This window comes from Peromyscus eremicus, chromosome 10 (genome assembly GCF_949786415.1).
Source record: "Peromyscus eremicus chromosome 10, PerEre_H2_v1, whole genome shotgun sequence".
NCBI classification, from domain to species: domain Eukaryota; kingdom Metazoa; phylum Chordata; class Mammalia; order Rodentia; family Cricetidae; genus Peromyscus; species Peromyscus eremicus.
The window spans coordinates 5,070,042-5,084,398 of record NC_081426.1 but is presented as its reverse complement, the minus strand read 5'-3'; the positions used below and the strand labels follow the sequence as shown (position 1 = coordinate 5,084,398).

At 40.0% G+C, this 14,357-nt stretch overlaps 1 protein-coding gene across 7 annotated transcripts in view; it reads right to left on the bottom strand.

Annotated features, from left to right (window-relative positions):
* Positions 1–14,357, bottom strand: part of Vrk2 (VRK serine/threonine kinase 2) — a 143,255-nt gene that overhangs the window by 79,625 nt on the left and 49,273 nt on the right. For all 7 annotated transcript variants that reach the window (XM_059275245.1, XM_059275244.1, XM_059275250.1 and 4 more), the window contains exons 3-5: positions 11,890–11,939; positions 11,034–11,103; positions 9,597–9,684 (exon numbers count right to left, since the gene is read on the bottom strand). In XM_059275245.1, coding sequence (XP_059131228.1) covers positions 9,597–9,684; positions 11,034–11,103; positions 11,890–11,939 — 208 coding nt within the window. The remainder of the gene's footprint in view (positions 1–9,596; positions 9,685–11,033; positions 11,104–11,889; positions 11,940–14,357) is intronic.

The window sequence follows — 14,357 nt, the reverse complement described above, 5'->3', positions numbered from 1 at the left end:
GTTGAGCCTGTATGATAATGAGTATTCAGAGACGGGTAATGCTTGGGGGGCGCTCACCAACCTAAGACAGAGCACTTGCGGGGCCTGGGCAGGTGTCTCCATGACGGGTAAGGTGACCTGCTGACGTCCCACGCAACCTAAGTCAGAAGCTCATTTTTTAGTAAAAAGGGGGGACCTGTAGGGCCCTGGTCTCCTCCCATATTGAGTAAAGCCGTTGCCTGCTTGCCGACCTTGACCAGATGTCCTCCCTATTCTAATTCCCTGCCGGTATCCACCCTCCTGAATGCTTTAGGGAAGTTCCTTGTTTGTGTATCCTGCATATTGGGCGTTAACAGCTTAGATGCAAGAATGTAGAACATTCAGTAGCAAACTTCTGCCCTCTGGGGATCCGCCATTGTGCTGTAAGCCTGTATTTAAGGTTTCCTCCCTCTTTCAATAAACGGCATTCGGCTGGCACCCGGCTTACAGCCGTGGCGAATGACTCGCTGTTTCTTGTCTCTATTTTTTATCCGCAGCCCCTCGCTCGGACATGGTGAACGGGTGACAGTAACGCGGGCGTTACCGTTACAGTTTGGGTTTGGATCTACCTTATCAAGCATAAGATAATTTCAGCAGCTATTTCCAGCTTCCACGACTTTGTAGATTGACTTCTCTCCTCTGAGTCTCAATCATGGATATCTTTACCAGTGAGGTGTGTTTCTTGGAGATGAAAAATAGTTAAGTCCAGTTTTTTTTTTAATCTAGTCAGCCAATGTATTTTTTATTAGTAATCTGAGGTCAGTTATGTGTAAGATTGTTACTGAAACATGTTTACAAATTCTTACAATTTTTCTTGGTTGTTTCTGTGTTTAGGTGAGTTATTATTTATTCTTTTCTTTCTCCGCTATTAGTGTTAGAGGTTTGGCAGTATACTACATAGGAAATGATGGATTTCTTCCCAGCTCTCCTTGATTCATCTACTGCACTGATGAAATTTATTCTTTCCTTTATTCTTGGTGACAAGACTGTCTTGTTCCTCCAAGTGCGTTATTCCTTTAAGTGTTCTCTAAGTGTTCTTCTTGGTCATGAATTTCTCTGGTTTGCTGTTGTCTTGAAATGTCTCATACTTCCTATCAGTTCAAAAGATACATTAGATGCATACAGCAATCTTGGTTGGGAGTTATTTACTTTAAGGGCTTAAAATATACTATTCAATTCTTTCCTAAATTTTAGGGTTACTGATAAGAAGTCTGGTGTTATTCTGAAGTATCTGCCTTTGGGGATGAATTGGAATTTCCCCCTTATAGCTTATAATACAGCTTTTCTCCATGTTTGACATATTGACTATAAGGTGATAGGATTCCCAGTCCTCAATTTCCTCCTCTAAATGGAAAGTTTTTGCTGTAATTTCATTAAATAGATTCTCTATGCATTTGGTTTGTAATCTTAGTTCTTTGTGCTGTCCCACGGCTTCATAGGTTTGGTCTCCGGTTCTGTAATCCCTTCTTTCTTTCTTCCCTTCCTTCCCTTCTTTCTCCCTCTACCGGTGTTTGAGTGGTACATTTCCTTAACTTGTCCCCTGCCCTGATAGTCATTCTCCTGACTGCATGACTCTTTTGATGTTTATAGTGTGATTCATTGAGTTTTCATTTTCAACAACTTTTTCAGTTTCATTGCTGCATTTTCCTTCCCTATTATTATGTCATCCATGGCAGTGATTTTCTCATCCATTTGCTGATTGTCTCTCCTCTTATCACCTGGGCCTTTCTACTTCCTGGACTGGATTCATTTGTTTGCTTATATTCTCTTTTAAAGTAATGGCCATTTTTACTAGAAAACATCTGAAATCAACATATGAGGTTTTATTTATTTTTGTGTATTTGAATTTAATAGTCAAGAAGTTACGATGACTTTAGGAGTCATAGTATGGCTTTCATCTTTTTATGATGTTATTTGTACATTTGTTGGCTGGCATATGTCTCTTCTGGTTTTATTAGGTAAACCTTTTATTGAAAAGCCTGCTATTCAGAGATCAATCCCCAAAACCACATAAAAAAATAAATAAACTGTGCTAACAGCTTTAGTGACAAACTCTAAGAGATAAAGAAGTACACTTGGAATTAATCAAAAGTCCTGAATGTATTACTGATGACCACAAAACACAAAATCTCAAAACTAATACCAGTGTCCCATGAAGTTGGAAATTATTATTTATGGTAAATGTGGAAAATAATAACTGAATGAGATAAAAGGAAGGCTCTGGAGAGAGGAAAAACAGAGGAGAAGCCAAGTCTAAGAAAGTGAAAGGAAAAAGAGTGGAGAAGAATGCTATGGAGAGGAAGATAAGATAATCAGAGATTAGAAAAATGAAAGGGTTAAAAAATGAAAAAAACAGTCAAAATTGGATAAACATACATAAAATGAAAAATAAAACTATAATTTAAATATTTAGCCAATAAGACTAAATGTATAGTAAAAAAGAAAAATGGAGGAAATGCAAGAAACAAGGAGAAAAAAAGGGATAATGTTTAAAAAAATATTGACAAATGATGAAAAATGTGTATATAAAATTAAAGTATGAGCAGATGTTAAAAATAAAAATGTAGAGCTGGGTTTGGTGGCACACACCTTTAATCCCAGCACTTGGGAGGCAGAAGCAGGTGGATATCTGTAAATTCAAGGCCAGTCTGGTCTACAAAGAGAGTTCCAGGATAACGAGGGTACAATGAGAAACCCTGTCTTAAAAAAACAAAACTAAATAAATATAATTTTTTAATGTAATTATCTTAAATACATTAAAGTCGGGGCAAGAGAGATGCCTCAGTGGTTAAGACTGTTTGCTTGTCTTCTAAAAGAATTAAGTTTGGTTCTCAGCATCCATGTTGGGTAGGTAGCTCACAACTCTAGCTCAAGGGGATCTGACATCTTCTTCTGGCTGAGGTAGGTATTCACATATTTACTGGCAGACTCACATACATACACATACATAAAAATAAATCTTTTAAACAGAATGAAGTAAAAATGCTGCTAAAATGTTTTAGCTGTAAGAAAAGATGAAACAATGGAGAAGCATCTTTCTGGGCTTCACAAATTTGGGGCTATTGTTTACAGAGTGGGGGTGTAATTCCATGGACTCATATCCTCCTTTTTATGCTGGTGCTGAACTTGTGGTTGCTATGTGCTTGATGTCTGCGACATCTCCATTCTAGTAGCTTCCCTTGTTGGCATACCTAGGTACTTTTCTGGCTGCAGTTGGCACTTGATGGCTGAGACAGATGCTGTCACTCTCCTGAGACTACCTGGGGTGTCACCCCTGCGCTGGCTAATGACCCAGCCGGTGGATATCTCCTACCTTTTCTACAAATGGAGAAAGCAACAATAACATTCGATATGTAGAATCAGAAGACCTGTGCTCCACTGGCACAGAAGACTTTATCTGAACCAATAACACAGGCACTAAGATCAACAATTAGTAAATGGGACCTCATGGAACTGAAAAGCTTGAGGCAAAGGACACTGTCATTGGGACAAAGTGGCAGCATACAAAATGGAAAAAGATTTTTACCAATTCCACATCTGATAGAGGACTAATATCCAAAATATATATAAAGAACTCAAAAAACTTGATATCAAAAAACCCAAATAACCCAACTAAAAATGGGGTACAGATATAAACAGAAATTACTCAATAGAGGAACTCAAATGGCTGAGAAACACTTAAAGAAATGTTCCACATCCAAAGCCATCAGGGAAATGCAAATCAAAACAACTTTCGGATTCCATCTTACACCTGTTAGAATGGCTAAGATCAATAACACAAGTGATAGCTTATGCTGGTGAGGATGTGGAGCACGAGGAACACTCCTCCACTGCTGGTGAGAGTGCAAATTTGTACAGCCACTATGGAAATCAGTATGGCAGTTCCTCAGAAAATGAGAATTTATCTACCTCAAGATCCAGCTATACCACTCTTGGGCATATAACCAAAGGACATTTCATCCTGCCACAGGGACACTTGCTCAACTATGTTCATTGCTGTTCTATTCATAATAGCAAGAAACTGGAAACAACCTGGATATCTCAAAAGAATGGGTAAAGAAAATCTGGAACATTTACACAACAGAGTATTACTCAGCTGTTAAAAAAAATGACATCATGAAAATTGCTGGCAAATAGATGGAACTAGAAAAAGTAATTCTGAGTGAGGTAGCCTTGACTTAGAAAGATAAATATGGTATGTATTTGCTTATATGTGGATATTAGTCATTAAATAAATGATAACCAAGCTGCTATCTGTAGACTCAAGAGAGGTTAGACATAGAGGAAAAGACTAGGAGGGATGCATGGTTCTCCCTGGGAGCAGGAAATAGAATCAACTTTATGGGTAGACTGGAGCCAGGGTGAGGGTAGAAAAGGGGGGATTAAAAACTGGAGGATCAGGTGAGAAAGGGTAGGAAAGATGGGAATGAAGGGAAAGACAGCTAGGATTGAAGAGCATTTGAGGAACATATGAAGGCCAGTATGGCACTCCAGTGCAGTGGAAACTTCCTATTGAAAGGGAGAAATTAGTAGCCATCTTAAGAGACGTTCCTTCCCCTTCCTCCTCTTCCTCTAGAGGTATTTGCTGACCAGTGGTTTTTGAACTAACCAGAAGTTGAACCTATAGGAAAGATAAGGCTGGGACAATAAATCTATGTATCTTGGACTTGGCAAAACAAGGTATGAGGAGTAATGGGCTCAATTGACCAGAAGTTGAACTCAAGAGAGAGTAGGACTGCAACAATAAATCTGAATGTGTCAACAAAAGCAGGACATAGGGAGTAAAAATTTATGTCTCTATAAATACCATGAATCCTGTTAGCCATTAGTAACCTTATGCTTACCTCATCCCTAGCCACTATCCCCCCACCCACCCAATCCCGAGATATGTAACATTCTGCATGTAAACCTTTCCTATATAAACCCCTTAAAGTGAGTGCTCAGGACCTTCCCTCTTTTCGCCTACTGTAAAGTGGTGTCCAGGAGGTCCCTGCCTAGGCCGGAATAAATGAAACCTTTTATTCTTGCATGGGAAGTCAGCTTCTTGGTGGTCTTGTTGGGGAAGGGGGACTCATGCACGGGCATTATACTATAATACACAAAGGTCATCCTAATGAAGTCTCCATACATTGAGGGAGTCGGAATGCCTACTAGTCATCTCGTGTCACTAAATGAAGTTTTCAGTGCCAGGACTGGGTTTCATCCAATTGAGTTGTTGGCCAAGGGGGTCCTATGAAAATCCCTAAACAACCCAGGTGTTGCCAAGACAATAGGTTGCTTTCTATATAATGTGGAAATTCCACAGAGTCTGTCTGATAATCAAAAAGGACTTATTCTGGGTTAACTCAAAATAAGGGAGTTGGTCGCTGGATCCAGGAGGGATGGGACACAGTCCAACACAGTTCTCTGGAGATCTCTGCCTTGATCCATAGCACCAGCATTCGGCATTCAAGATCACAAGGTAGCCAAGAGGGCAAGCACATATGCATCCCAGGTCTTAAGGAGCCCTCCCTCGGCCATGCCCCAGGGGAGGGAGGATATCTAGCAGTTACCTGCTGCCTATTGGGGTGGTGCTTCAGGGGCAAAGCACAGACAACCACCCCTATACTCCATACACTGACAAGACCCCATTGCTGAAGACAACACCCACACAACTCACTGGATACGGAGAGGCCAAGCTGGTGCCTACACAGAACCTTTACCCCCATGTTCTAGTGTCTATGACATAGAAAGGTACTTTGTAGGCTACAAAAAAGAAAAGTAAACATCAACCCAGCCATAAAACCTTTGCTCTACAATCTGTCCAGCCTGCAAAATATGCTAAGGCAATGGTGGCACAAACCTTGTGGGAGTGACCAAGCGATGTCTGATTTGAATTAAGGCCCACTCCATGAGATGGAACCCAGACGGGACACTGCTTGGGTGTCCAAGAACAAGAGTCTAGATAGCCCTGAGACCTAGGGTAAAGCAAATATTACTAGTCTAAAAAAAAAAAGTAACAACAAAATGACTCCTAATGATATTCTGCTATACTCACAGATGGATCAGTATCTTATTCAGTCATCATCAGAGGCTTCCTCCTGCAGCAGACGGGAATAAATACAGAGACCCACAGACAGACATTATGGAGAGAGAGAGAGAGAGAGAGAGAGAGAGAGAGAGAGAGAGAGAGACAGACCTTTGAACACTCAGCTCTAAATGGGATAGCTCTATCAAATCCCTCCCCTCAGAGCTCAGGGAACCAACCCCATGGAAGAGGCAGAAGGAGTTGGGGAGATAGACAGGATAAAACACACCAGGGGAACTAGGCCCTCTGAATCAACTGAGGAAAGCTCATACGAACTCAGAGACTGACACAGCATTCACAAGGCCTACGGAGGTCTGCACCAGGTCCCCTGCATGTACACTATAGCTTTCAGTTTAGTACTTGTATGGGACTCCTGGATGTATAAACAAGTGGGTCTCTGATTCTTATGCTTTATCTTCGGGCTCTTTTATTTTTCTGTTGGCTTGGCTTGTTCAATTTTAATACGATGGTTTTTGTTTTATCTTATTATATTTTATTTTGTTATGTTTGGTTGTTATTTCCTAAAAGCCTGTTCTTTTCTAATGAGAAACAGAAATAGAGTATATCCAGATGGAAGAGAAGGTAGGAAGTACCTGAGAAGAGTAGAGGGAGTGGAAACTGTATTTAGATAAAAAATAAAATAATAATAGTAGTAGTAGTAATAGTAATAATAATAATAATATTTTTTTAAAGACCTGTGTTCATTAAGACTTCCTGAGCACCAGTTTGAATCACTGCTCTACTGGACATTGCTATGCATGTTCAGAAGCACAGAGTCTTCAGGCTCTACAGAAGTGAACACAGGTAGGGATGAAGTGACACCAGCTCACTAAAGCATGTGGCTCTGGCAGGCCTTGCCCTACTCCCCCATTCCCTCTTCCTTGCTAAACCATTAGATGACATTCCTAAAGCTAGCCACAAGATCTATTCTCTTATTTGACCACTTCCTCCTGAGGCTGACTACCAAGGTCCAGCTGTCAAAGTATTGAAGTCCAGCAATCAAAAGCCCCCTTTGTCCCAGCACTCGGGAGGCAGAGCCAGGTGGATCTCTGTGAGTTCGAGGCCAGCCTGGGCTACCAAGTGAGTTCCAGGAAAAGGCGCAAAGCTGCACAGAGAAACCCTGTCTCGAAAAACCAAAAAAAAAAAAAAAAAAAAAAAGCCCCCTTTGGCTCACCTAATTAACATACCCAATTAAAATTAAACACCTCATCCTAACACAGGGGTCAAGAGGTGATCCACCCACTGACCTCAAGGTTATTCTCCACTGATGAGATATGCTCTTAGCCATCAAGAGCAGGGCTAACTTTATCTATGTATTTCAGTGCTTGAGCAGACTCCTCCAACCTGCACACTTTGATGACCCTCCTCTGGCTTTCCACACCACTTTGTATGAATGCCTCTCACGCTGGTGCTGAGTCAGGTTAAATTCAACTTCTCTGGCTTGTGATTATCCCTTTCTCTCAATTTTGAACAACAGTTGTTTTGTTTTTGTTTTTGTTTTCTTTCTCAAGATTCTGCCTGTCTACTGCCCTATAAATCATGCTGAGTGACAAAATAGATTTTTCTTTTCTATTGTTGACCATCAGAAGAATCACCATCTCACTAAAACCTACAACTTGTTTTAAGGTGTTGTGTGACAAAACATTTTCTAGGGCAGACTATAACACACACACACACACACACACACACACACACATCTGCTCATCCCAGATAGGGAACCGACAACAGACCATAACATGGATACCACCAAACTCCAACTTGGTGAGCCAATGAGTTTTATAGCAGAAATGGCTCAGAGACAGCTGCATCACCAAAGCCCACCTCAGCATGGCTCACAGCTCACAAAGCTGAGAACCTGGAGCACACTGCACAGGCTACAGGAAGCTCAAAAGGTTGGAGAGTGTCCTTTCCTGATGCCTCAGTTGGTCTAAACCTCTCCCAGGCAGCTCGGCTGATTTCTGCTTCTTCCAGGCAGCTAGTCCAGTCTGAGAGACTCCTTTACTGGTTTTGCTTCCTCTCAGAAGGGCTTTCAGTTTCTGTTAGTTGCTCTGGCAGGTCAGTGTCAGGGACTCTATAAAACTGTTTGAGTAGTTTACTTTCCTGCCTAAGGAGCTTCATTGCCTCAGCCTTGAAGGAAACCATTAGACATACAACATGAGGCTTGTGAGAGATATGGAGATTGTTTTGAGAACTAGTTTTGGGTGCTTAGAGTGGTTTGGTTTGGTTTGGTTTGGTTTGGTTTGGTTCGGTTTGGTTTGACCAGATTCTGTCTGTATTACCTTTGGGATGAGACCTGCTCCTCCTCTACCAGTAAAGGAAGTGTGTGGCTGGAGCCCTGTATGCCTTGACTTCTTTTGGCGTATGTTGCCCGTCTTTGGTGCCACACTTTTGGTGTATCCTATCACTCTGTGACTCTTCAAAGCTCTTCCTCTTTAAGAAGATTCTTTTTCTGACAGTTGCCCTTCACAGAAGTTGCACAGGCAACTTCTACTCTGCCATTTTACCCAGAACTCTATCCTTTCTACAGTAGTATGTTACATAATTCTTAAGTCAACTATAATAATAGTTTTAGATGATTTAAAAGTAACATGTAACATGATATGGATGTCCCATGATTCCTGTAGTCCATTCAGTACCCTGTATGAAGCAGTTCACTTTATTTACACTATTTAAAGGTATTTGAACAAAGGGCTGGCACTTGAGCCTATTTTCTCACATTTAAAGTACAACTATCACCTGTCTAAAATTAACAAGATGGGATAACATCTATGACACTCCCTGCAACAAAATGGGTGCAAAACAAGTGACTCTTTCAAAATCATAATTACTGAACTTTGTATGTGCTAAAGACACACTCAAGGATAGCTTTATGACTTTTTGCTGTGTATTTCCTCAAGGTGGAGAGTGATTTCTCTCCTAGCTTTTAGAGGTGGACCTAGTGACTGACTGCTAGCAAAGAGAAGGTGGCAGTGTGCTAGGATACCATGTTTAAGATTAGATCCTAAAGAAATACTGTCATCTCCAGCTCAGACACTTTCCTGAGCATTTATATTCATATTCTCTCTCTCTCTCTCTCTCTCTCTCTCTCTCTCTCTCTCTCTCTCTCTCTCTCTCTCTCTCCTTCCCTTCTCCCCATCCACTCACCCATCCACTCACCCACCTACTCACCCACTCTCTCTGGGGAAAGCCCCAGTGCTTCCTTGTAAGACACAGATAGTTTCTTGCAGAGACACCTTAAACCTGTCAACAGTCACATGAGTGACCACTGAAAGCAAATCCTTCCCTGGGAGGACCTAAGATGACTGCAGCCTGGCAGATCCCTGATTACTCTCTGTAGAGAGACCAGAACCAAGCAGATGAGCCGACAGGGGCTTCCTGATGCCCAGAAACCAAGATATGTTTTGAGTAATTTGTTACCTGGCCAAAAAGAACCATCAGATAGATCACTGAGGAAAGGTTATTTGGTAATAATTGATCATAGAAATTTGATATGATTATAATAGGCTTTTACCTTCTTCCTTTAAAATCAGTCAGACCAAATCCATAAAATAGAGGAACTCCTAAATAATCAAGTTTTCTCTGTTCTATCCACTTTTGAACTGCAAAGAAAAATTAAGAAGAAACATGATTTAGAAAGGTAGTTTTACCTTTGTAGAGATGCAAAGACTTCATTATCTAACCAAAATAGTAAGCAGACCTAAGAAAATAAAAACTTAATAAAAATAGATACACCTATCTCATGGTTTCAAACTTTTTTGTTTCCACGATAATTAGTACAAAATACTTGTTTTAAAACAAAATTAACAGTACCATAAAAGACATAGTCTTACAAAGTACATTGTTATCACTCACTCAAAATGACTTGAAAGCAAATCATTTGATCATATGCTAGCTCAGTTTCCAAATGTAACTCAGGCACTTTTCCCCACTACTGCCTTCATTTCAAAAGTCATGTTAGCCAAAAAAATACAAATGGAGAAGAAAAAGTACCTGACTCTGAAATTAAAAATTATTTACTCTGTGAAATAACTGTTTTAAATAAATTTAGTTTACAAAACAAATCATAATTGAATTATTTAATCCAGTTAAAAAATCAGGTAGTTCAATCACCGTTCTCACTTCTCTCTCATGTGTTTCATGCTTACGACAGCTTTCCTGATAAAACAGTCAAATTTAATGGATTCTATTTGTCACTCTGACATAGCTGAAGCAGTTGGTGGAGACTATAGTCACAGTCTTCAGAAGCTTTATTAAGGAAAACAAAGTTAATTACTCAGGCCAGATCCATCATTCTTTCTCCTAAATAAGATATAAAGGACCCTGACCATTCTAGTCATCAGGACTCCTACCAGCTCCCGCAGAGTTTCACCTCGCTCTTACAAATTTCCTATTGTTCTTCATCTCTGCTTATAATCATATCCCATTCAAATCTGCAACTGGTAGTTCTTATTTATGATATCCAGCTCCACATAACTTCCCAACATTCACTTTTCTAACATCTTCTTAAATATCTCAACATTTAATCATTACTAAACACTTTAATCCGCGTGTGTGTGTGTGTGTGTGTGTGTGTGTGTGTGTCTGTGTGTGTGTTCTATGTACTTTAGTTTTGTCACTATATGCTTTCTGTCTAAATGCATCTTTATAAAAGAAATAATTTCATTCTACAATCTTTTTTGCTTAGGCAACTCTTGATAATTCCACAAGTCAGCATGTTATATAAAGTAGTAGAAAAACTGACTTAAAATATATAACCCGTTATGTGTGCCATACCAAGATGTGTATACCATCTGTCTTGCTTTTCTATGTTATCACAGTTAAGTATATCACTTTACAATAAAATTTCATATGGAAAAGAATTTTCCAGAAGGCCAGAAAAAGACCAAAATATTAACCCTCACTTTAGCAAGCTCATACATGGTATAGCTGCTTAGATATTTTTACTTACTATATTCTCTTTTTGCAGCTCTCTGATAAAATTTAAGTTCTGAAAATAATGGGCCATTCTCTTGATATTCCTATGAAAGAAATATAATAATTAATTTTAATAATTTTAATAGGAATTATCCTAAAGATAAAACAAATTGTACTTCTACTGTGAAAATATGAGCATCCACATGCAAAATACATAATAGTTACAGAATTCTTCATCAAACAAGTACCAGATTCCTACTTAAAAAAAAAAAAAAACACTAAATAAACTTGAAAAGTCTCATTTTAGAGAACATATTGTACTGCTATCCCAATATAGTCTTAAACATGAAAGAAGTCTTCTGCAAAGATCTTCTTAAAAGCAATGAGAACTGTATACATAAATAAGCACTGGATGTACACCAATATGTCTTCAGGGCAGGCACACTGGAAAGTACTGTGGGGTACCTTTCTAAATCATGTTTCTTCTTAACACATGACTCCTTCACTAACTGTCTACTACAGGTCATTCATTGTTCTATGCCCTGGGGACACTAACAGAAGTGGAATCCTAGGCCTTACCATAAGGACCTTACTACCTAAAAGAGCGAAGGAAAGAATGTTTTTGTTGCTGTTGTTGTTGTTTTAACAATCATTACTATTTTAATATTATTTGGGATATGGTTATATAAAAGAAATATTTTCTTTTTCTTTTTTTTTTTTTATGCCGAATGCCGTTTATTGAAGGAGGAAGGAGGTCTTAAATACAGGCTTACAGTACAATGGGAGAATCCCAGAGGGCAGAAGTTCGCTACTGATGTTTTTATGAGAATAAAGCATAATGAAGAAAAAAGTCAGAAATACAGGACTACAAATGTAAGAACAACACTTACCACTTTTATTACATGTCTCGCATCTTTACTTGGTTTATTTGTGGGGAAAGCTGAAGAAAAAAGACAAGTGGAAAATAATAGTTATTCTAAATCAATGAGTATCTACCAAATCACAGAGAAATCCTATATATAAGTACATGAACTAGATTATCCCCAAACCTCTTATAACTGTGGTACCATCTCCACTTTACAAAAGGTGCTGCTGAGGTTGAGGAAATGGAATAAATTTCTCACTAAGAAAAATAGATTGAGGTCTGAAACTCATCTGTCTGACACAGAACACACTACTTATCATATTCTATATTCTATATTCAAGCATTCAGATATAAGAAATGAACAGGTAACATTAATCACATGATCCAAGTGCAGGGGAAGTTAAGAAAGCTGAAACAGATGAGATTAAGCATGTTCAGGTTGTTCCAAGGATATAGTTCTCACATCCATGCCAGGGTAGGCTTCTCAAGCTGCCCAAATGACCCATGTTCCTGTAAGAAGTCCCTCATCCATGCTTCTATAAGTAACACCAATAAACTCATTGGTCTGCTAAACTAGTTTTGGGTGGAATCTTCCCCTAGGTCTGTCCCTGGCATCATATCTGAGATTTCCCCAAGAAGTAGCATAGTATACATGATGTATGAACAAAACCAGAGATAACAGAGAGGAACAGTTGCAATGGATGATAATATATACAACTAATACTGATCTGTCTGTGGATAGAATGCCAGCAGGGGAAATCCTGATACAGCTGCCTTTCCCCACATTGCTATGGGATATCTCTCTGTATACTGTGAATGTGTGTTGCTCCCATTGGCTAATAAATAAAGCTGCATTGGCCTATGGCAGGGCAGAATGGAGCCAGTCGGGAAAATCCAAGGAAGCCAGTGAAAGGAGAAAGGAGAGTAAAGGAGATGCCAAACCGCTGTCTAAGGAGAAACATGTAATGGGACGCAGGCAAAGCCACAGAACACATGGTGATACATAGATTAATAGTTATGGGTTGAGTTAAGTTATAAGAGCTAGCTTGTAAGAAGCCTGAGCCAAAGGCCATATAATTTGCAATTAATGTTAAGCCTCTGAGTGACTATTTTATAAGCGGCTGTGGGACCAGAGAAACTTATGGCTACATCACCTTATGTGGCATGAGGGCACTTCTCCCTGTAGTGGTAGTTGCATGTTCCCTGCTATGTTTGGTAAGACAAGCAAGCAAGCCTGACCAATCTGAGGAATGAGAGTTCTTGGGAGGAACACCAAGGTTATTGTCTTCCTTAATCTGGTATGGTGTGGCATGCCTCCTTGACAAATAGGGTCTGTCCAATGCTCCCAAACCACCAATGGACCTGAGAACATACAGTAATCCCTTGAAACCAGCATGTATGGGAGGGATTCTAAGCCAGATATAATGTCAGTTGTATGGTCTCTGTTGTGAGCACTAAAACAACTGAAGCTGACCTGTCTGCCCAGAAAGAACTAGTCTAAGTGGGAAAAAAAATGTGGATACTACTTTAATGTGGTAGCAAAGGGGCAGGGGTGAGTTGAAGTGTTGAGCATTAAGTGTTGGATCCCCTTATGGGGATCCAAACTTGGACTCCTGGGGATAATCAGTACATTAGAAGGAAGAGGGAGATGTTGAAGTGATAGAAAATGTTCTTCTGGTCCAGCCTCTACACAGAAGAAGGGAAAATCCATGATTCTGCATCCACATGGGGGCCTTAACCATGGCCCAGTAGAGGAAACTATAATCCTCACAGATACTCTGCACCTCAACTACGAATGGGAAAGAGGTTTAAGTAGGAAATGAAGGAGTCCATTCCCAAGCCTGAATCATGAGGCTATTGAACATAGGATGGATGAGGTCAGTCTGAGTGATATGGGAAAACAAAAAAAAATATGAAATTTCCCATCCCTTCTTGAAACCAAGGCTGCACAAACATGCAAAATCAGTCCCTGATGGACTGGCTCATATGAGCCATTAGCCACTTGCTTCTCACTGGCTGAAGTTCCCATGAGCATCACTAACTAGAAAACACAGAGGACAAGCATCTCTGAAGGAGCTGGGCATGTGAGAGACAATGTTTGCTGCCTCATTCACTGAGCTAACAGAACTATGTTCACAGGAGAGTTAAGAAAGAGATGGATCCAGTAGGGACCTGGCAACTGGTATGGGGTTTTAGGGACTTCGCTGAACTCCATGGTGAGAATTGATCTTAAGGAGCCAGGAGAGGCTCTGGCACATCACAGTGATTCAGACAAGCATGGAAATAAATCGGGATTATAAGGTCTAAAGCACTTGTCCAGGTTATTCAAGGGAAATGCGTCAGCATTTATGTCAAGGCAGAGTTCTTAGGGGAAAAACTTCTGACAGAAAACCAAACTCTGTCCAAGTAAGCATCCAGAAACTTTGAGAGCCTGAGCAGGAAGGGCGAGAGGACATAAGTGATCAGAACAACGCAGGTGACAAAGCTGTGCTG